The sequence below is a fragment of the Rhinocladiella mackenziei genome, assembly GCF_000835555.1.
Source record: "Rhinocladiella mackenziei CBS 650.93 unplaced genomic scaffold supercont1.3, whole genome shotgun sequence".
NCBI lineage: Eukaryota > Fungi > Ascomycota > Eurotiomycetes > Chaetothyriales > Herpotrichiellaceae > Rhinocladiella > Rhinocladiella mackenziei.
In genome coordinates, this window is record NW_013550602.1 from 53473 (window position 1) to 75493 (window position 22021).

A 22021-nucleotide genomic window follows, 5' to 3' on the forward strand; every position below is an offset into this window, starting at 1 on the left:
ACCCGTCTAGGTAAATTACAGACTAGATCCGATCCATGAATTATATCGATGTCGAGTGGGATTGCCCTCGGAGTCACATGGTTCACGGATTAAATCTGACGGCGGTGGTGTTTCATCGCATTAGATTCATGAACTATGTCGAGTGTAATCAGTAGGGCTTGTCTGGGAGGTCCACGGATTGGATCCGATGGTGGTGGTCTTTCATCATGTCCGATACATGAATCATGTCGATATCGAAGAGACGGATATTTATTGAGTAAGGTGCCGCCCGGTGTCAAACTTGTGGTACAACTTGAGTTGAAGGAGTGCTCTGTTCTCTATCAAGTTGAGGTCCTGCCTCGCATGTTGATATAGTCAAAGATTGTCGCCATCTTTCGGTGTCTCCGTGTTCAGCTCGTAGACGAAACCCTTGTCCAGCTAAACATCCATTGCCACGCTGAAATCGTTGCCCCATATTGTCTCACAGTTCAACACCCGGTTATATAGTTCATGGATCGGATTCGATGAAAGATCATAGTCATCGAATCTAATTCACGGACCATGTGGAATTGAGGCTTATCATTCACGCTCGGTTACGAAGCATCTCAAGTGTGATTAGTGAAGGCTGCCTAGATGGTTCACAGACTAGATCCGACGAAAGACGCCGCCATCGGATCCAATATATGGATCATATCAACGTCGAGGCTTATCTATTCACGCTCGGTTACGAAGTATGTCGAGTGTGATAAGGAGAGCCTGTCTAGGTGGTTCACACAGATTGGATCCGATGAAATACCACGATCCATCAGATCCAATCCATGAATCACGAGTGGGAGCCTCCCGGGAGGCACATGGTCTACGGATTGGATCCGATGGCGACGATTCCGGAAAATATTTAATTCGATAATGGCATGTCGGAAAAATAGTTGATTTGACGGCGGAGGTTCGGATAGTCCGATAGTGGTGGCGCGGAAAATATTTGATTCGTTGTAGGTTGACTGGTTCACGGACTGAATCCGATACGTGGATCATGTCAATATCGAGTAGAGTGCCCCCTCGAGCACACGGCCCACAGACTGGATCCGATGGCGGCGCGGTAGGAATTTCTACGTGATTACGGAGTACGTGATCAACTAGCACGGCGGTCTTGGCGTCGTCGCACAACGCCAAGCCGCAACCAGATGGATTTAATTTTTAAAAAAAAAAAAAAAAAACCAAAAATTAAGGTTTATAATTTATTCTGCCAAAAACTGCTTCAAAATTGACACCAAATCGTGGTTGACCTATCAAGGACGAAACTTCGTGGGTACACTAAGTTTCAGTCGAACCGATAGAATTGAGGGACCTTACTAGTGTTCGATCATAGGTAAGGCAAGAGGGTTGTCCGGCCTAGATTTCTAGGTGCCCTAGATGGGTAAACGTAATGCTCCAGCCAGTGATTGTTGATGTTAAACTGAGTGATATCGAGGGAGGTCACTGATTCAAACCTTCCTGTCGGTGAACTTGTCTAGCTTAAGCTTTCATTGGTTGTGGCGCCCCATTTATTAGTTCGTCAGTGATGGACTAGAGGAGGGGAGCTTTGGTGTTGATTATTTTTGTCGTGGTGAAGTCGCGTGTGTTGGCTTGTATAACTTAGATTTAAATAAATGCTCTAGCTCTTTTAAGAAGGGTGGGAAAGAGCTGATTTATCTACACGACGTACATTAACGCTATTATCTCGTGTCAAACTGAGCGCACTGGGCTCTTTCTAAGAGTGTGGAATAGAGTTTATCTAAATATCTATATACGCTGGCGCTGTCGCCAACTAATGAAGTTGCACACCAGAAGGTGGATGTTATAAATAAGTAAGTCGACTATAAACGATAGACTACCATTTACTCAATATCTCGAATGTACTAAGTAGATTCGATATTAAAGCCTGTCTTCCTCGTTCTCGAGACATAGAGCTTATAAATGGGATTAAATGGCTTATAGCGTTCGTTAAATTTAATTAGTGAAGCATATCGATATCGAGACTCGTTCGTTAAGGGTGTATACAGTATCAGCTCAAAAGTCTCCAATAGGCCTTGACATGGGCCGGGTTAACCCGGCGGGTTTTGGGTCGGGTTGGGCTTTGGGGCGGGTTTTGGGCTATTATTCTTTCGACCCAAAACCCGTTGGGTCGCCCAAAGTTTAATTAAATACAGGATGACATAATGCGCGTAATCCAATACAAGTAACTGTTACAATAACTATGACTATTGCAAGAGCTCGGACTTAATGAACTATGCCAAAGACTTTCTCGTAGTATATATTATTCCAACTAAGTTAACTATTACAATGATTATTGCTTTATGAGCATTCCCTTCAATTCAATGATTTTGAAAATTGCTTGGTTAATACCGTATGTTACTGTGCTTAGCTAATTATACGTAGGGCTCTTCGCATCTACTTACTCTACAAGGAAAAAGTCTATAAATAGTTATACTTTGGGTTGACCCGACCCAACCCGGCCCAAATGAACGGGTTTCTGGGTTGGGTTTGGGTCAGGCCTTGGTTGACCCGAAAACCCGTTCGGGCGGGCCAAGGGGGGTGAAAACCCAGCCCGACCCGGCCCATGTCAAGGCCTACCGGCTATCCTTCCTGTTGTCCTTTCTTAGAACGTGGAGCGTCTGTCCTGGCGACCTCGCCCGTGACCGGTTCATAACAATATGTCGCTAGTGCTCCTTCTATCTAGAAACTTACTAAGTGCTCATTAAGATAAAAGAATATATATTCCGTATAGAATGAACCTTTCACTATATCGATCCAATCTGTCCTAACCGACAATAAAAAAACCGCACATTAATCTACTCACACTCGTTGGACAGCGTCGGTATTAAGGTCCTCGCAGTGTGTAATTTCGACAGCGGCTGCCGCCCTATAATTCCCGTCTTTTTCAAGGTCTCCCTCATTGCTAGAGACTTTATCGCCGCTAGGGTGATCCTGTTGTGCCGTCTTATTGTCCAAGGACTTTCCAATGTGGGAGGTGAGGTCTTCGCTGAGATCTTTAGCCATGCAGAAACACAATATCAAACCCAAGCCTGCAAATGCCGTCGCAACGATATAGACATAGCTACCAGATTTCTGGTAGGCATCCTTAAGCGCATTGATCACGTCCAACTGGATAGCTGGTGTAATCCCCGGTACATTTGCAAATGCTTCGGCGGTGCCGGCAGAGATTGCGGCAAACAAAGCACCCAGCGACGATTCGGGGAGGCCGGCCTTAAGCGCTGCGGCAGTGACATACTGCGGAATGAGAACTGTTGACTTATTGTTCAGCACGGTGACGTAGATGGCCTGCGCAAGTGCCCCTGCCAGGGATCGGAAGGCACCCAAAAGGCCTAACGAGAGGCCGATGTTCTCGACGCTCCGGGCGGCAGTCATCCAGATGTTCATCATTGTTTCGAGCACACCGGTGGCATAGGACGCCAGACAGATGCAGACAATGCTGGTGGTTTGATGATGTCGATTGAGAGTGCAAGCCGCCGCGGTGAAAATCACCATGAAGGCATTAGCCACGATACATTTGAGGCGATGATGATCTCCGAGGTGGAAGAAGATACCTCCGCTCGTCGCACCCGCGAAGATAGAAGTGTAGACAGCTGTTGAGTACCAGCTGCCCTGTATTGGGTCTGAAGTGTAGACGGCTTGCACGACTGGTTCAAAAACAGGAATCTGTTAGACAACGACGTGAGCGGAGCAGTTCTGAACCGACTTACGAATAGGCCAAATGAGACTGATGCCATAGTAGAACATCCCGGCAATGGTGCTGACGGCAAAAGGGAACAGATATTTCCGCGGCGTCGATACAAAGAAAGACCAGTTCACCAGAGGAGCCTTAAGCGGGAAATTGGCCTCTAGATTTTGTCGTCAGTAGGGGGACTCTAGTCGCTATCGAGGTAGTAAAACTCACCCCAGACAAAGAACGAGATAAAGGACACCGCCCCGATGACTATGCAAGATATCACGGGGGCTGAATCCCAGCGGTAAAGGCCACCGCCCCAGCTCATTCCGAGGATGAAGAGTACGGCGCCGACCGCCCAGAGAAAAATGCCACCAATGTCAAGCGACTTGACAAGGTCCCTTTTGGAGAACTCTTGATGCAGCTGCCCAAAGGACGGGGGATGGTACGAGACAAAAATGAGAACAAAAGAACATCCGAGCAGGATAATAGCGATGTAGTAGATCCACCGCCACGATTGATGCAAAACGCACAGAGTAGCTATAACCAAGTCAGTCCCAGGCGGTTATTGACAGAGTCGGACAAGTCGTACCAAGGGTGGGCGCAAAGTACTGGATAGGACAGATCCAGGCCAAAATCGAAGCAGACCAGAAGCCCCGATGTCTGACGGGAACTATCTCTCCCATAAATATCATATACGCCACGGACAGAGTAGACGCGATGCCAATGAAGAGTGAGGAAACGATCAACGTTGTGATCGTCTTGGCCGTCGCAGCGATGCTATGAGCCTCGAATTAGCCACCATAACACGAGAGCACAATCAAGGTGATAAATTCATACATTGAACCAATAATCCCCGAGAGCTGCATCCCTAGGAAAAAGTAACGGCGGCCTGGTGGAGATGTCAGTTAACGACCCTTCTTTTGGAGACTTACGACTTACCATATATGTCGGAAAGTCGTCCACAGACTAGGAGCCCAACGCTGTTAAGCGCCGTATAAACAACAGGTACATTCGTGTAGTTTGGAGTTGGTCCTAAATGGTTCAGTTAAGATTCACTATATCCCGCACCGCAGAGCATACCTATGTCCTGATTGATATAGCTGATCACCGCCATTGGCCAGAGGAATGCGATGGACAAAGCTCCGACCTGGAGCACGATGCCTGCATAAGTTCCCGCAAAGTGCCAGCTACGAATGTAGCTCATGTCAACTTTTGAAGACCGATCAGCCATAGCCGCCATTTCACGATTAGTGCGGCCAGGGGCGGCAGCGACCGCGAGTCTCTCAGCGTCGGCCATGTTGAGTTGAAAACAAACAATGGATGAGGTTCTTCAAGTCGGATCTCAAAATGGCGGGCAGGTCGACGCAGGTAGAATGCAGCGAGAAACACGGGGGAAGCGCTGGCCATAAGTAACCCCAGGTTGCCGAGGCTGAGTTTTGGTTCGTTCGATTTGTGGGGAACTAGTGTACTAGATGGGGAAGCGGAGACCGATCGAGGCCAGGCATCGAGAGTCGAAAATTGCGACGCGGAACTGCTAGCGCAAAAAATCGTGATATCCGAATTGTACGTCGTCCGCACTGGCCAGGTACCATTGGCCTACGATTCGCGGGGGCAATTGTTTAGAGATCTCGGCGCCGCGCATTATAAAACCACGAGTTTCTCTTCTTGGTAGTGAGCTTTGCTGAGAGATAGCCCTGTCATAGGTAACAAATTTGACGGTCAAGGCCAAAGTTGTCTCCCCAAAGATCAAGAAAGCTTTGACTAGCGAAATAAGGCACCCCAGCCACCTGATCCTCGCCAAAATGGTTTCGAAGCGTCGGGCACTGATCGAAAAATGGTTCGAGGGCTTTACGCCATACACCCGCGACTCTGTTCCTCGTTATTGGGCGCCCGAGTGCCGGCTTGAACTCCCACGCTCTCCTGAGTTCATTCCTTCTTGGGATCAAGACACTCTCCGAGCGTTCGAGGCTCAGTGGGAAGATATTGCTAAGGGGGCCACATTCGATGTTCACGATTACATCGAAGACGATCAGAACAACAAGGCGGCCATCCTTTACACATGCACCTTTACATTCTACCCCGAACTGGAAATCAGCGACTACAAGGGCACTTATGTCATGATTTTCCATTTCAATGAGACCCAAGATGCCATTGTGAGGTTCATGGAGGTTGCGGACTACGCAAACACACCAAATATTTTGCGTAAGATTGAAGAGGGCAGGAAAAAAAAGGGGTTGGCTCCCCTGTCGGATCCATCGGCGGAAGTCAAGGCTCAAACGTTTCAATAGAGCACGAAGTGGATGATATGGTAGCGCAGGATGGAGCTCTGACGTGGCGTGAGGGGATCATCTATGATTCTATTCCCTCTGGAGATAGACCATACCATGAAGACGCTCTATTTGTTTTAAGTCACTCTAGTAGAACATTGGTCCTATTACTCCGCTCCATCTTATAGGGCATAAAGACCCAGATGCCCGGACTTCGAGTTGGCTCTGCCGCAGGCAATGTCGAATAAATGAGGAGATATCGTGTTCAGAACCCACCTATAGGTCAAGTCCGGGTTACCGAGTCGTAGACGACAATAAAGTCTCGGCTGTATCGATGTCCCCAAAAGTGCAGAGGCGAGCCTTATGATGCTATGAGTCGTGTTTGATCCTATTTTACCTTCTTCGGTGGGTCTGTTACCCTTCATGTCTCCTTAAGTTGGCATGGATTCATCGTCAGACCGGCTGCCTGAAACGGTTCGACTGAGCTTGTAACTGCAAACAAGATCATGGACGCCTCGTTTACCAAAGAACTTTCTGACCGTGATGGAGTCATCGATGCTTGCCTGCGATGGAGTTTTGGGATTGACAATAAAGACAGCATGCTTCTGGAGTCGGCCATGGCAAGATCGGATTGAAATGGATATGTCAGAATACCGCAAAGCTGGCTTCACTCTTCAAGACACGCATTCAGACTCTACCACACTTTCGAGACAGTTAGTTTCTTCGATGGCACACATGGATATAATGCATAACCTCAGTAACTTCAGAGTCTCCATCGAGCAAGATACAGCATGTGGCCAGGGAAGACGGACGGTTGTGGTGGATCGAGCATCTGAAAATCATCCCACGCTTCGTCGAGGGTGACCAAACATTAATAGGGCTCGAGTAAATGCATCTCTGCATCCACTCCCTTGAGTTCACTCGCAGAGTCACGAAAGCAGAATTGGGTTTCTGCTCCTATTTCTAGAAGACAAGGTTTAGGCTCCTCAACAACGTTCGTCGTCGTCCATTTAGGGGCTTGACGTAAGCCAACAATTCAGAGCTGAGATAAATAAGCTGTCCACGGATCATTCATAAGTTTGCTTAGAGATACTTGAAGTGGTGTGAACATTGTGTAGAGACTGTAGAGATTATAAAAATAAATCTATTCATTGCAGACTACAGGGAGACCAAGCGATCTACTCTATATCCTAGGGATACATATCCAGGCCATTTGTGATTCTGTCAAGACCTGTCTTTTAACGTTTTGAACGGCTTGAGTTCCCCCCTTGCACGCGCATTGGCAGAAGCAGATTGTTCCATGATGTTCTTTGAAACTTTGAAACCAGTCCGATCTTCTGACTCGGCATAGAAATCTCTTACGAACTCGGGTGTGTATATATCTTGCTCGGAAGATACACCCAAAGTTTCTCCAAGGAAGACCTGGCAAAAGCTGGCCCCAGTAGCCATGACGAAATCGCCCGTTCGCCCACAATCTTCGTGCACCAGCCATGCCGCCACTGGTGCGACGGCCCATGCAGGCATCAAGGCTTTTAGTGTCTTTTGTAGCTCGAGATCTGTGAGTGTCCCTTGGAGCATGGGCGTGAATGCTCCAGGCGCCAAAGCGTTCACCTGGATGCCGTATTGCTTCCCTTCCACCGCAAGCGCGTTAGAAAAGCCGAGCACGGCGCCTTTTGCAGCGGCATATGCGGCCATGTTGTCCAGACCCACAATGGACGAGGACGAGACATTGAGAATGCGCCCATAGCCTTGTTTTTGCATATGTGGCCATGCCTTTTGGGTTAACAACCACGCGCCTTCGAAGTGAGAGGCCATCACTAGCCGGAATTGATCCTCGGTATATGACTCAAAGGGCGTAGTCAGGAAATTGCCTGCATTATTAATGATGATGTCAATCCTTCCATATTCTTTGATCGTGAGATCTACCAACTTCTTCGCAGTCCCTAACTCGGCGACGCTGGCGATGCAAATCGTGGACACTCCTCCTGCCTTAGATATGAGATCCGCAGTGTGTTGGGCACTTTGCTGTGATATGTCGTTGATGACGACCTTTGCTCCACGCTTGGCTAGGAGAAGCGCGTACTCGCGCCCGCAACCAGCGCCAGCACCAGTCACGATTGCGGTGCGGCCGTCGAAGCGCAGAAGCTTTTTATTGTTATTTGCCATTATGTAGGATATCGAGTAGGGATGTCAAGCTGATGCGTCAGAAGCTTGATCGATGCTGCTGTTAACCAAAGCATTACAGGTGTGCGAAGGTAGATGATATAGGTAGTTTGTAATGGACTCGGGCATTTTGAGCATATGAGGCCAAGTGGGGTGGGCTTACTAAATGCAACCGTCGAATCTTTCGACGGAGCAGTGAATGCTCTACCACCTATCGGCAGATGTTAAATTTATGATGATCCAATCGCCGCCTTCGGGGGACAAGGCTGCAGGGGAACTTTGCTTCGCACTCAAGTCTTAGAAACTACTGATGACCGTAGGTCTTTGCATCCTACGATATCAAGCAGCTTATCCACGATAGGACTTATGCGCACTATGGGGCCGAGAACATCGCCGGGACCCAAACCCCCCCTTTTCCTACGAGTCGTGCCGTGGCTTGACTAGGTATCGAACACTGCTTACGGTTTAGTAGTTAGCTGGTGCGTTCGTAGGGTCGTCCCCTGTGCTAGAATTTCGCCCGTCCAACCATGGGGCGTGTGTTTGCAGGCAAATTTCACGGGTCTCTTGGACTGCACGCGATTCCTATGGAACAAAAACAGCACCGCGCCATGAGCATCGCAGAAGACGATCCTCATGACCGTCAAGTCAGAGTCTTCAGTATATAAGGGTTCACCACAGACACTAGTGTGTCCCTTTGGCCCCGTCCGTAGCAGCGATGAAGGACACATTCAAAGGCAAAGTTATCACCGTCACCGGAGCCAGCTCAGGAATTGGCTACGAGCTGGCAAAGCTACTATATACACGGGGCGCCTCTCTTGCGATCAGTTCCAGGAACGGTCAAAAGCTACAAGGCCTGGTTCAGGTCCTCTCGCAAATGCAACCTGCTCCGGGCCAAGAATTCATTGCGACGACGGTGGACGTCAGTCGGGCTGAGGATGTCAAGGCTTGGGTGAGAGAGACTGTATCGCATTTTGGTCAGCTCAACGGCGCCGCCAACGTGGCTGGCAGCGGAGAAGGAGAGCAGTTTGCACCATTGACATCCAAGACGGATGACGAGTTCGATACCATGGTTGATATCAATTTGCGTGGCGTGTTTAACTGCATGCGTGCACAGATCCCCCACATGGGATCTGGCTCAAGCATTGTCAATGTCAGCTCTGGTGCAGCCATTACCGGGATCCCAGGGCTGGCTCTATATTCTGCTGCCAAAGCCGCGCTGAACAATCTCTCAAAAACAGCCGCACGCGAAGTCGGGCACCTAGGAATTAGGATCAATGTCCTCTCTCCTGGTTTCACCCTTTCCCCGCCCCTATTGTGTCTGGGGCCAGAATTCCTCAAGCCACATACCGAGAAGACACCGTTACGGCGCGCTGGAGAACCGATGGAGCTAGCATCGTCGATTGCATACTTACTCAGCGAAGAGTCCAGCTTTCAGACGGGCTCCGTGGTCGTCGTTGATGGCGGCTATTTGTGTTAAGAAAGCTAGTAATCTAGATTTATAGAGGGCCCGTGAGGCTCGTTTAGAGTCCGTTACCTGTAATCCATATTGGTCCTCATTCGAAAATAATTGACTTAGCAAATCTGAACAAGCTTAACATTCCGCTGCTCGGGCAGAAGCATGAGTTTAATACCCAAACATGTTCCAAAAAGGGGTTCACTGGATAGCTTGGCACTCTTGTATTTCTGTAAATAATGAATCCGTGCGCTGGATGAAGCTACGAATCTAGAGTATATTTTGCAGCCCATTCTAAGAATATACCGCTGGCCTCGTAGCCGCGGAGGACTGGCCGTTCAGGAATGGGCCCCGAGCGAACATCCAGACCTCTGGTGTGATCTTAGAGTAACCTTTCGATTCGAAGTGGTCTGAGGGAAGCCATGTAATTACTTGCGATGAGGACTTTCAAATCAGCACCTCTCAAGCTACTGTCCTGTCGGAAACTTTACGGTCAAGCCAGAAATCCACCGTCAACGACCATGACAGATCCGGTCTGAAATGGGGACTCGTCACCAAGAAATATGAGATAGCCTTGGCGAGCTCTGCTGGATCAGCGCCTCTCTGGAAGGGTGTTTTTTGAATGCTAGGCAAGATAAAATCACCCGGAGCTGCCAGCATCCCAGGCGTCAAAACCAATCCTGGAGCAATTGCGTTGATGCGGATGCCCTTGGACCCGTACTCTTGAGCAGCTGCTTTGGTCATTCCTATAATCCCTGACTTAGCGGCGGAGTATAGGCTCAATCCCGGCGTTGCATTGAGGCCAGAGCTGGACCTGACATTGACAACGCTCGCACCATTTGAGAGATGTTTGAGTGCAGCACGCAGACAGTTAAAGGCGCCGCGTAAGTTGTTATCGATGGCCTGGTTGAAATCTTCGTCTGTTTTCTCGCCCAAGGGACACAATCTCTCGCCTTTTCCGGTAATGTTTGCGCAGCCGTCCAATTTGCCGAACTCTCTCACTGCTTCGTCGATCCAACTTTCCACTGCCGACGAGCGTCCAACATCGACGACGTTCGCCGTGCACCGCTGTGTGCCACGTGATTCAACTTTTTCCAGAGCCTTCGAGACGATCTCAGCCACCCCGGGGTTGATGTCCGATATAGCAAGGGAGGCGCCTCTAGAATACAACAACTGAACATAGCGAGACCAATTCCAGATGCACCACCGGTGATAGAGATGACTTTGCCAGCAAATACGGTGCATGTTGGTGGAAACTCCATCATGCTTCAAAGTGATTCAATGTCAAGGCAGATCTAGTCATCAGTGTTGAAGTTCAATGCAGCTTGAACTACGTGTAATATGAAGGCTAGAATAGCTAGCCAAGGTTGCATCGTACCGTCCGACTGAATTAGTGCTTTCGAATAATACAGTCTCATGCATGCGGAGCTCAAGCACCCCTTTTCAGCTACGCCCCCTGCTCATTGTCATGAGATCGGCCAATTGAAATAGATAATTCCTAGCCGTCTTGTGACTTTACCCAGAATACCTAAGTTTCTTCCCAATTGGTCTATAACTTCTTCACGGTCGATGTATTCAAGAGCTCCGTAATAGGAGTAACAAGCACCTTCACTTGGTTGTCTTTGGTCTTCAATAACTCCTGGATCCCCAGTTCCTCTACGTCTTCCAAATGAATTCTCGACGTTATCATCTCCTCCAAGTTGTCGAACTTCCCTACAATCGATGAGCTATTACATACTATGGTCAGCTTGGACTGAGAGCGCTCTTACCGTTTACAAATGCTTCCACAACTTCTGCGAAATCATTCTCTTTGTAGGACATTGAGCCTTTCAATGAAACTTCCTTTGCAACGATTGCCTCTTGCGGAGGCTTCCACTAAAACCCTAAATGAGCAGGTGGTTCTTATTGCCACAATCTCGAAATGAAAACCAACCATCGTAGACCAACCAGCCAAATTCATGTAAACGCCGGAAAGACCGAGGGCTTTCATGCCATCCTCCATGCCCGACTGAATGCCCGCACAATCGAACACAATCCGTACTCCTTTTCCACTGGTCAACTCACGGCAGGCACTGGCGACATCTTCATCCAAGGGATTGAAGACTTTGTCAGCGAAGATACCGGCTGTCTTGTGTCGAATTTTGGCAGGCTCGGATATGAAGATTTGCTCTGCACCACGAGCTCGAAGGACCGCGGCAACGGCGAGCCCTATAGGTCCTCCGCCAACAATCAATATAGGCACCTTAGAAGCCACTTCCACTCCCGTCACCGATACTCCATGCCAGGCAACGGCAAGAGGCTCCAACAAAGCTGCTAAATGAAGAGGCGCATTTCCAAGTGGATACAATTGATTCTCGTTCACAGCCACGTACTCGGAAAGGCCACCACCAGATCCCGAAAGCCCAAGGAACCCAAAATTTTCACAGGAGTTGGTTTCGGACATGGTGCAAGAAACACAAGAAGAGCAGTATAGTCTCGGGTCGACCATGACAGCTTCACCCTTGTGGAGTTTGGAGGTTGGCGAGGCCCATTCAATTCGCCCGCAAAACTCGTGGCCCAGCACCACCGGGACATGGTCCCCAGTAAGCGGATGAGGGTTCCCCTCAGGAGGGCAGTTCCGATTACCTGTTCGGATGTCAGGCATCCAGCTAGGCATTGCGAGTAAGTTGGGTTTTAATTATTACCATGTGAGTACTCATGAAGGTCAGAAGCACAAATGCCACACCATTCAACTCTGATCAGGGCCTGGCCTTCCCGGGGGACAGGTATTGGTATCTCATCGATGCGCACGTGCTCACGCTTGTAGAACCTACACGCCCGCATCTTCTTCGCGGGGTTCGTGCTGCCCATATCTCTGTCGCCTGATGTGAGGATGAAGTTTTGGGTATGCGTGGCTAATTTAGCATGCTACGAATGTATTTACACAGCATCTCCTCGACATCGACATCGGCACATTCGTCACGTCCAGAAAGGTTATTGCAGGAGATGTCGTATAATCCGATGCAAATGCCTGGCCCCCGGAACCATTTTGGTTCAAGTGACGCTAGTTAGTAGGTACTCCAGAATTCTGACTAAGACGGTAAATTACCAGTTGACGTGGAATAGCTCCCTGCTGGATTGAAATTCATATTCAAAACTACCCGTGGTAATGCGTAGTATTACAAAGAGGTCTCGATACAAAGTAGCAGTTTGTAGAGTCGGCTCCTTTTCCCCTACCCTCTGTCTACTACAGATGAAGGACGGAGGCTTCTGTTCCTACTTGAACAGAGTACCGAGTCCGTAAACTCTTTCTGCTGTCCGGTGTGAGCATGTGACGAGGTTTATTTCCGAGCGTCTCAATTCATTGCGCACGAGGGGTAGTTATTTCGGCCTAGTACACTCCCATAGAGGCGCAGTAGGTTTTTGTCGCTCGCCGCAGGTTCATTAGCTAGTATAGCCTTTGTAAAGGCTCTCTAAAGCACTCCTTATGGGTTCGCCTCATTTGTCCGATTGAGACTTGGAGTAAAACTGCGCAATTTCCAGTAAGCTAAATGCTATTAAATTTGTGCTTCACTATCGTCTAGTGGGTTAGGTCTTCGCCTTCAAGCTTCGATATCATGATAGCATCCTTTTTCACATCTTCTTCTACGACCCTTGTCTCATGACCCTTCCGCCATCGCTAGTGGCACCTTTCTGAGGTGGGATAGAACGGCATGTTGGACAGAAACATCTTACGAGAACTGCAGAGCCGGAAATATTCATGCTGAGTCGTAAGCCCGTTGTCGGCCAGTTCGGCTTCATTTGCAGGCAGCCAGAGTGGTAATCACATTTATTCAACGGTTCAGGTCTTTACAAACATGGTCCTGAACTGCCTGATTTGCCGAGCGACGAATCGTTAACGATTTCTCCTCCCGGTAACAAGCATTGCACCCAAAAATGTGCGATATTCAGCGGCCGATGCTGCTTGACCCCAAGGTGCCTATCAACTATACTGGATAGACTAGACCTACCCAGCAACCATAATCCCTGCTTGTGACCATGGGGGTTCTTCCACAGTCAGCAGGACATCTGCAACCCTTTCTAACAATCATTCAGCTATTGATCAATGCGAAATTTTGGTGGGCAGTCTCAAAATCATAGAATCTCTTTCTCTTCTTTTCGCCTATGAATTGGCCGTATGTATTAGCTGAGCATTGGAATAGCCTTATGTCGCGTTGGTTGAGGCACTCCCTGATCGCGGCATGGTATTGTGATGCAAGCGTGTCTCATAAGGCCGCAAGTCTGCGGAACCTCCTCGATATTCATCGCCAAACATGATTGAGACAGATGGTGAAGAAATAACATACAGAGACAATCGGCAGACTGACTGAAACATGTAATACAGTGCATTCTCCAGGCATGAAATAGGGTTCATCGCATTGGAGTGGTGACAGAGGCATATGCCAAGGTAACCCAACGTGTTCAATGCACTCTACGGTGGCATGTGCCACTCTTGCTATTGGCAGGAAATGTTTGGCGAGGTATTGGTCTGAATTGAACCTCAGGATGTAGAGAATATGAAATGAGAATTCTTGTTAGATGAGCCCCTTACCCCAAACACCATTACTGTGGCAACTCATGGAGGCGTGTCTCAAAACGGACAGGCCCATCCTTCGCAAACATTTGCCGCAGATCGGACACCAAGATATCAGGACATTCCCATGCGGCGAAGTGGCCGCCAAATTCGTAGTCTTTCTGCAACACAATGGGCCCGAGTGTTTCGTTCCACGCTAGAGGTAATCGGAGGATCTCCTTTTTGAATCGAGAAACTCCCAGCGGTACAGCAAGGTAGTGAGAAGCTTGTTGATCTGCTGGAATGGGCTTGCGGCGAGCCATTTCTAGGTAGAGCCTCTGGGGAGCCGCGGGCCCAGCGCGTGAAAACTGGTACAGGCAAACCCACGTAAGGACCTCGTCAGGAGACCATGGATAATCGTCAGTCCATGCAGCCAACTTTTCGTAAATCCAAGCCAGTAAGCCAACCGGGCTATCAGCCAAACAGTAGCCGATGGTTTGGGGCCGAGTCGTATGCAGTAGAGCGTAGGCCATGCCGTCGGCAGCCCAGAGCTGGGTACCAGCCAAAGCGGCCTGGTCAACCTCACTCAGGCCCCCCGCACATTCAATCTTTGCCAGGAGATCTGCATGCTTTGTAGAATCTGGGGTGGGAGGCTGGGCCATGTTTGTGTGCATTGCTTTACATGCTTTTGGGTATCTCCAAGCGATGAAGCGGCCAAGGTAATACCCGATATCACCACCCTGCACGACTATGACAGATTAGAAGTCCGATTGCATCGACTTGCATAGGTAAAGAAGAACCAGGACTCACCGTATTCAGTATATCCTAATCCTTGCATGACTTGATGGCAGGCCTCTGCCTGTTGGTCGAGGGTGAAGCCTTCCTTGATCACCCTCAGCGACATTACGAGACATGGGTGGCCGGGAACCTCTATGCAGAATCGCCTGCAGCGGCAATGCGCTTACCTTAGTGTTTCCCTGGGAGAAGCCGTAGTCGATCATACTGGGGGCCACGACATGGAAGGCTGGCGATTCACGTGCACCCTCAACCAGAGCGGGTAGCATTTTGGTCACCTCAATGAACGAGCCAGGCCATCCATGCAAAAATAGTAAAGGAATTGCCCCTTTCACAGTGCTCTTCTGATGCAGGAAATGAACATTGTAGGTCCCGAAGCCCTCAATGTTGACATCCGCCGTGAATTGCGGGTATCTGTTCAGCCGACGCTCCTGGGCTCTCCAGTCGAATTGGTTAACCCAATAATCTGCCAGTTTTTGGACCTCTGACAAAGGTGCACCACGACTCCAAGGCTCCTGGAGGGGTATTTCGTCGGGCCAGTCAGTCAGTAGAAGCCGCTGCTTCACTCTTTCGATTTTGCTCTGAGGAACATCGATTTGAAAGGGCTCGGGAATGAACATACTGACTTGAGATTCCAAGACACGCTGTCAAGCTCTCGTTGCCAGAGAGCACTCCAAATGCGAAACGAAATCTCAAATAAGCAATGGGCCCAAAATGTCTCAGCTTCGGTCTCATGAGACTTTCACTTGTGGTGCTGTCATCTGCTCAGTCCAACAAGCAGGAACTAATAATCTACTGGCGGCCATTACGCATAGTCCATGGTAATCTCGGCATTGGGGTGTGTGGTAGAGGGCACAAGACTTTGCGAGTCGTAGAGACCTTGGCTGGGACTGGCAGGGGAACCAAGCTAGGAATGGTGCACGGTCCGAGAATTAAGCCATCGAGAAGAAGTCGAGACTATTCAGGCAGCCAGACGATTGTTTCACGTCCGCGAAACTGCACAATTTAAGCATCTCAACATGACCGATACTGTAGCAGGCAATCTCTCTCATGATATGCTTTCAGCGTGCACTCCTATGTCCTCCTGCACATTCATTCCCCAGGCCTTTCGGACAGCCATTTCCCAGTAGTGGCCATCTCAAGCCTCATGTATGAATTTTCCAACTTGACCCGGTTGCAATGTGCACCCTCTAGCTTGTTCACGGGATGCGTACAATAGTAACTCGAAGTGTAAGAGTCCAGATATAGTATCCTTCAAGGGGCTTCCAAGGGCCCCCAGCCAAGCCTTGCTCTGCCTTCGTTCACCTTCTTCACAATTTCTTGGGTGGTCCCCGTGTCAATAAACTCGATAAACTTTGTGATTTCCGTTTGACTCTCATTGAAGTCGAAGATCAAGACGTAGGTCCCGACATAAGGATCGATGCCTGGGGCTTTGAACCGGGCGGTCATGGTAGTCCACACAGCCAGGGAATTTGCCTCTGGGTCTTCTATCCAACGATGCGGGTGGTGCGTGCAGCCCTCCACTACTCCCTCCCACTGGGAAAAGAATTTTCGAGTTTGTTCATTGGTCCAAGGAGTTCCGGTTGATGGTGGTGACACGATATGCGCGCAGTTGTCAGAACGTTTCCAAGCAACCGTGTCGCGAGAGAAGTTTTCAAACCCCGAAAGCCACCGTTCAATAAGAATCCGGCGCTGGGAGACCATTTTGATCGCTAGGATTCAACGGGTGACACGCCACAGCAGAATCGCGATCTGATTTAAAAGCCGCCTCCTTTATTTGTAAGTCTAAGTCACCCTGCAATATGCTGCGACATGGACTGCCGTTGAAGAACAAATGCTAATGGCGCGTCGTGACGTGGGATCGTAGAATACGATTTCCAAGTGTGGCAATGCAACTCGACCTCATCGTAGCTCTCGAGCTCGAGACTAGGCGCGAGCGACCTGGAGTAATCCGAACATGCCGTTTCTCATTTTGATCTCATGCTGGTAAAAGGGATCACCGAGACGCCGTCCATCCCACAGTGATCTGCAACCGCTTCCTCCTGTGCGACAGCAGCACGGTGCTAAAATGGTATCTGTAGCTGAGGTGCAAACCCTGGAGCAGAAATTCATTGAAGAACGCAACAAGCGCCTGAAGGGAGCTGACGAAGCTGCTGAACAGTATGTTGCAATCAAGAATACAGAGCATTCTGAATATGCCGCGGACCCTTTCGTGGACTACGAGCGAGCACGAGCAGCGGAGCCGTCTGTCCACGAGGGCAGCTGGCAAAAGGTAGTCATTGTCGGCGCGGGACACCATGGCCTTCTTTTTGCAGTCCGTTTGATCGAGGCCGGTATCAGTGCAGATGACATACTGCTGGTCGACAATGCCGGTGGCTATGGTGGCGCTTGGTACTGGAATCGTTACCCCGGCCTCATGTGTGACGTCGAAGGTTACATTTATCTACCTCTCCTCGAAGAGACAGGATATGTGCCCAAACACCGTTATTCGTACGGCCAGGAGATTCGCGCCAATGCCGAACAAATCGCGGCCAAATACAAATTACGGGCGCTTTTCACGTCGACGGTCACCTCGTTGGATTGGGATGACGACCGCGGGGAGTGGAATATACAGATGTCTCGAGTTCTACACAAAGGCGATAAGCCCGTTCAGCTTGGGATTCGATCCCAGTTCGCCTTCGTCGCGGCTGGGCCCTTTACATCCCCCAAAATGCCCGCGATTCCGGGCATCGACGACTTTCTTGGTCGAGGAGGCCAGATTTTCCATACCGCGCGATGGAATTACTCAGTGACCGGTGGGTCACAAGAGGAACCCGAGATGCTGGGACTCAAAGGCAAAAAAGTCGGCATTGTAGGAACGGGTGCCACATCTGTGCAAGTCGTGCCGGAGGTGGCAAAATATGCTAAAGAGCTATTCGTCTTTCAACGCACCCCTTCATTTATAGGCGTGAGAGCGCAGAAGCTCACCACTCCTGAGGATTGGAGAAGGGTAGCGTCGGCTAAGGGATGGCAGGCTGCTCGAGCTCAGAATTTCCATGCCCGTATTACTAACGAGCCCGAAGATGAGGACTTGATCGTCGATGGTTGGACGGAGGGTCTAGCCTTTGCCGCCTTCATTGGTGGAAAGGGGAGGTTTCCTTTCGTGACGCCAGAAACGATTGAAGAACACGTTTCCTATTTCATGGACCTCGATGCAGAACGTACCGCAAAGATCCGAGCCCGAGTTGACCAAGAGGTTGGTGACGTGGCTGTTGCCGAGAAGCTGAAGCCATGGTATCCTGGCTGGTGCAAACGTCCTGTATTCAACGACGACTATCTCCAGACGTTTAACCTTCCCCATGTCCACTTGGTTGATACAAACGGCAAGGGTGTGGAGACGTTTTCAAGACGTGGGATTATCGCCAATGGAATCGATCACGATCTCGATGTGATCATCCTAGGCACCGGCTATGAAAGCCACCCAGCAGCAACTCCTACCACTCGATCAGGGGCTCCTATTCATGGCCGAGGGGGGCGAAGCTTCGACGACAAGTGGGATTCTCCTACCGAGTTTGGAACCCTCCATGGATTCATGTGCCATGGTTTTCCCAATTTATTTTTTCAAGGTGCCGCCCATCAAGGAATGTCCTTCAACTTGACCGGTGTCTATGACATCCAGGCGAAGCATCTTGCTTTCTTGGTGAAGCAGGCCCTGTCCTGCACGCCCAGCGGAGAGAGAGCTGTCATTGAAGCCCCTCAAGAGGCGGAAGACGAATGGAACAAAGAGATCGCGAAAGGCTCCCTCTGGCTATCAACCATGCAGATCTGCACCCCCGGCTACTTCACCGGGGACGGGAAAGTCAAACCCCCTGCGTCCCCCGAAGAAGCACAACTTGCATCCAAAAGGTTGCCTTACTGCCGAGGCCCAGTGAGGTTTTCGAGAGAATTGCAAAGATGGAGAGACAGTGGCAAATGGGCGGAGCTTTTCTCGACGCGGACCGAAACGTCGTCAAATGGCATTTGAGGAGGGAGAGGTTCGACTTGTCGCGCCATCCTTCGCCCAGATTCTTCGAGCTGGTTGATGTAGCCGAGATTAAACTAACTATCGGCCCTATGTAGAATGATTAATCCAGCTGAAGTTAGTTTCGAACAAAGTGCACCCCCGCTAAAGACTCTTGTTTCCTTTTCTGTGCTGTGACTTGGAATGAAATCTCCTTAGTCGACGAGGAACGTCTCGGCCTTGCCATGGAGCCATGGTGCAAGTAACCCCGATATGCTTAGATCAATAGTGGGGTACTGTGCAATCGTGAAATACGACCACTCTCTGCGGCCATCTATCATCAGTGTTCCTGGGACATCTTGCATCCGAATTATGCATTCTTACGACGCCCTGTTCAAAGACTGGCAACACCCCAGATACAAGTATTGCGCATGCTTGGGGTTCGCGTGCGTCCTTCATACTGAACCCTCAAAAGCACTCGAGTTACCTCTACCATGATTTATACCGCACTCGACGCAGCAGTTCCAGCCATTCCGGTCTTCGTAACCGCAAGCTGCCTGTTGCTCCTGTTCAATTCGTTCGGCCGTTGGTACAAGACACGCTCAATCCCGGTGGTCAACAAGCCCAGCTGCTGGAACTGGAGTTCGAGTGGAGCCAAGCAAAACTATTTCATGCGGGGGGAAGAATTGATAAAAGATGGACTTAAGGTGAACGATCTCAGTTATGAGACGATCCTACTCACTCACACCATTAGGTGTAGACTGCCAAGTCGTTCCTCCTACAAACAGACTCCGGAAGAAAATTGATTTTGTCCCCGGATTTTGCACAAGAGATCAAGGGTCACAAAGACCTTGATTTTCGCAAGTATGTGCGCGAGGTGGGTACCGCAATAATTTCCGAACATCTATATCTCTGTCTGATATCAGGCCCGCAGGATATGCTTTCCCACACACCGGGCCTCGAGCCTTTTCACTACGGGGCCACAGACGACGGACTTGGTCCCGACATAGTGAAGGCAAAATTGACTAGCCAGCTCCGTGAGTCTGATTTGCCCTCTTGACAAGATTGTGAATGATGGATCGCACGTTGACACCTCTGGCAGCCATGGTGACGGGTCCTCTGTCGGAAGAAGCAAGTCTAACATTGGAAGATCTTTGGACATCTGACGCTGGTGAGTCTGTCTATGATTTTGTGCTTATGACGACTGCTCTCGATATCCTTGCTATTGGCGGACTAACAACCTGAAGAGTGGCACGACATCCCTGGCCGGGAAACATGTCTGGAAATCATCGCACGCGTCTCGTCGCGTGTGTTTCTAGGCCCGAAATTGTGTCGAGATCCCACAATACTCAAACTCGAGGTGGACTATACAGTCATCTCAATGACAGCTATAGACACGTTAAAGATGTGGCCACGAATCCTCCGCCCATTTGTACATTGGGTTTTACCTCAATTTCGGCAGGTACGAAATGCCATCTACGAGTTCCGCCAATTGATGCAACCAGAGCTGGAAAGACGCAAGCAGGAACGGGCAGAATGTGAAAAAGTCAAGGCTCCGGCACCGAGGTATAACGACATGATTGAGTGGCTTGAAGAGGTTGCACGTGGGCGACCGTATGATCATGTGTACAGCCAGCTCGCAATGTCGCTAGCAGCGATCCACACCACCTCGGACCTCTTGACCAAGGCCATCTACAATCTTTGCATCCATCCGGAGATTTTACAGCCACTACGAGAAGAGATTGTTGAAGTCCTTGAGCAGGACGGATGGAAAAAGACCTCGCTGTCAAAATTAAAACTGCTTGACAGCTTCCTGAAAGAGACTCAGCGTATGAACCCTTTGAATATTGGTAGGTCCCACATTCCCGTGCCGTCTAGTCTAGACAGCTTGGCTCATACTAGCCACAGTTTCAATGCAGCGCCTGGCAACCAAGGACGTGAGATTAGCGGATGGGACGCTGATTCCCAAGGGCATGCTCATGGAGATTTATTCGGAACGCATGTGGAATTCGGGTGTTCACGCCGATCCGGAAACATTCGACCCTTGGCGTTTTCTCAAGATGCGCCAGCGGCCAGGCCTTGAGAACGTCAGCCAGTTCGTCTCTACCAGCACCGATCATATTGCATTTGGACACGGCACATTTTCATGTCCTGGCCGCTTCTTCGCATCCAATGAACTTAAGATTATCCTTGTGCACGCAATCATGAAGTACGATCTTACCTTTTCAGAACCTGTGGCGGAACCCATCATTCGATTTGCAAGGAACAGAGTACCGAATCCCACGGTAAAACTAAGGCTCAGAAGGCGAAAGGCCGAGGTGGATTTGGACTCGCTACCTGTATAGTGATCCTAGCGTAGGAGAGCCTTGTAGGATATGAGCTTGTTTACTTGGCTGCAAAAAATGCGAGCGCAAGACATGGAAACAATATACTCATCGAAAGTGCTAGGAAAAGTACTGTAGGATAGAAAGCTCACTTCCGTCTAGCCTAGTTCTTTGTTTGCAATTGCAGGGAAGCAGCTTTCTTATGGAGGGGAAGCTCATCCTATCCAATCAAATCTCCTACACCTAGTGTTACGTTTGTTGCCTGGGGTATATCTCAAATGCATCCATGTGAGAAGCGGACGTGCAGTGAACCGAACAATCGCAGAGCCCCTTGGTGAAAGGTGTGCACCCCCGAAGAGTCTCAAGGAATATACGAGCCCGCCATTCCTAACGCAGCTTCACACCTATGGCCGGCCTTGCGGCCGGGAGCAACCCAACAACGGCTGCGACAAATTCCTGGATGTAGTCATCGAGATAGCGTCTCTCTCTCATTTCACAATCGTGTACATTCTCTTTACAAACACAGAATGGGTACCATAGCGGAATCCTTGCGGAATGGCCTATTAAGTTCACCGTTACTTCCAATTCGCCGTTGTAAAATTCTTTCGAAAAGACTATGTGCTTCGAAGGTAGGTCCAACATTGACCAAAGCTTGTGCCAAGTCGGCCCCGCCGCCTCCAGCACATATGGCCTTCACCACCACCGGCAGCACACTGAAGACTAGCAAAATATCATGATTCTGTCATGAGGTCAAGCTCACGAACGCTCATTCACAGCCCTACTCGCATCGTGGATCTTGTTGTGAAGGTCGATCCCGAGGTCTC

The 22021-nt window shown here is 49.6% G+C and overlaps 10 protein-coding genes across 10 annotated transcripts; 4 read left to right on the forward strand and 6 right to left on the reverse strand.

Annotated features, from left to right (window-relative positions):
* Positions 1-2811: 2811 nt before the first annotated feature.
* Z518_03591 (uncharacterized protein) lies at positions 2812-4982 on the reverse strand (the record flags this gene model as incomplete). The annotated part of the gene is made up of 7 exons (XM_013417301.1): positions 2812-3656; positions 3720-3857; positions 3914-4222; positions 4275-4462; positions 4523-4574; positions 4625-4717; positions 4766-4982. The coding sequence occupies 7 exons, from the start codon at positions 4980-4982 to the stop codon at positions 2812-2814; spliced, it is 1842 nt and encodes a 613-aa protein (XP_013272755.1).
* A 505-nt stretch (positions 4983-5487) lies between these two features.
* Z518_03592 (uncharacterized protein) lies at positions 5488-5973 on the forward strand (the record flags this gene model as incomplete). Its single annotated transcript, XM_013417302.1, has 1 exon — positions 5488-5973. The coding sequence occupies one exon, from the start codon at positions 5488-5490 to the stop codon at positions 5971-5973; it is 486 nt and encodes a 161-aa protein (XP_013272756.1).
* Positions 5974-7176: 1203 nt separating this feature from the next.
* Positions 7177-8118, reverse strand: Z518_03593 (uncharacterized protein; the record flags this gene model as incomplete). The annotated part of the gene is made up of 1 exon (XM_013417303.1): positions 7177-8118. The coding sequence occupies one exon, from the start codon at positions 8116-8118 to the stop codon at positions 7177-7179; it is 942 nt and encodes a 313-aa protein (XP_013272757.1).
* A 712-nt stretch (positions 8119-8830) lies between these two features.
* On the forward strand, positions 8831-9592 carry Z518_03594 (uncharacterized protein; the record flags this gene model as incomplete). The annotated part of the gene is made up of 1 exon (XM_013417304.1): positions 8831-9592. One exon carries the CDS (start codon positions 8831-8833, stop codon positions 9590-9592), a length of 762 nt encoding a protein of 253 aa, XP_013272758.1.
* Positions 9593-10030: 438 nt separating this feature from the next.
* On the reverse strand, positions 10031-10813 carry Z518_03595 (3-oxoacyl-[acyl-carrier-protein] reductase FabG; the record flags this gene model as incomplete). The annotated part of the gene is made up of 1 exon (XM_013417305.1): positions 10031-10813. The coding sequence occupies one exon, from the start codon at positions 10811-10813 to the stop codon at positions 10031-10033; it is 783 nt and encodes a 260-aa protein (XP_013272759.1).
* Positions 10814-11117: 304 nt separating this feature from the next.
* Z518_03596 (chlorophyll synthesis pathway protein BchC) lies at positions 11118-12391 on the reverse strand (the record flags this gene model as incomplete). Its single annotated transcript, XM_013417306.1, has 4 exons — positions 11118-11281; positions 11338-11443; positions 11502-12193; positions 12253-12391. 4 exons carry the CDS (start codon positions 12389-12391, stop codon positions 11118-11120), a joined length of 1101 nt encoding a protein of 366 aa, XP_013272760.1.
* A 1758-nt stretch (positions 12392-14149) lies between these two features.
* Z518_03597 (uncharacterized protein) lies at positions 14150-15514 on the reverse strand (the record flags this gene model as incomplete). The annotated part of the gene is made up of 3 exons (XM_013417307.1): positions 14150-14847; positions 14910-14982; positions 15065-15514. The coding sequence occupies 3 exons, from the start codon at positions 15512-15514 to the stop codon at positions 14150-14152; spliced, it is 1221 nt and encodes a 406-aa protein (XP_013272761.1).
* A 634-nt stretch (positions 15515-16148) lies between these two features.
* Positions 16149-16343, reverse strand: Z518_03598 (uncharacterized protein; the record flags this gene model as incomplete). Its single annotated transcript, XM_013417308.1, has 1 exon — positions 16149-16343. One exon carries the CDS (start codon positions 16341-16343, stop codon positions 16149-16151), a length of 195 nt encoding a protein of 64 aa, XP_013272762.1.
* Positions 16344-16962: 619 nt separating this feature from the next.
* On the forward strand, positions 16963-18897 carry Z518_03599 (uncharacterized protein; the record flags this gene model as incomplete). The annotated part of the gene is made up of 1 exon (XM_013417309.1): positions 16963-18897. The coding sequence occupies one exon, from the start codon at positions 16963-16965 to the stop codon at positions 18895-18897; it is 1935 nt and encodes a 644-aa protein (XP_013272763.1).
* Positions 18898-19367: 470 nt separating this feature from the next.
* Z518_03600 (uncharacterized protein) lies at positions 19368-21218 on the forward strand (the record flags this gene model as incomplete). The annotated part of the gene is made up of 6 exons (XM_013417310.1): positions 19368-19580; positions 19634-19750; positions 19808-19910; positions 19976-20044; positions 20121-20723; positions 20782-21218. The coding sequence occupies 6 exons, from the start codon at positions 19368-19370 to the stop codon at positions 21216-21218; spliced, it is 1542 nt and encodes a 513-aa protein (XP_013272764.1).
* Between the last annotated feature and the right edge of the window lie 803 nt (positions 21219-22021).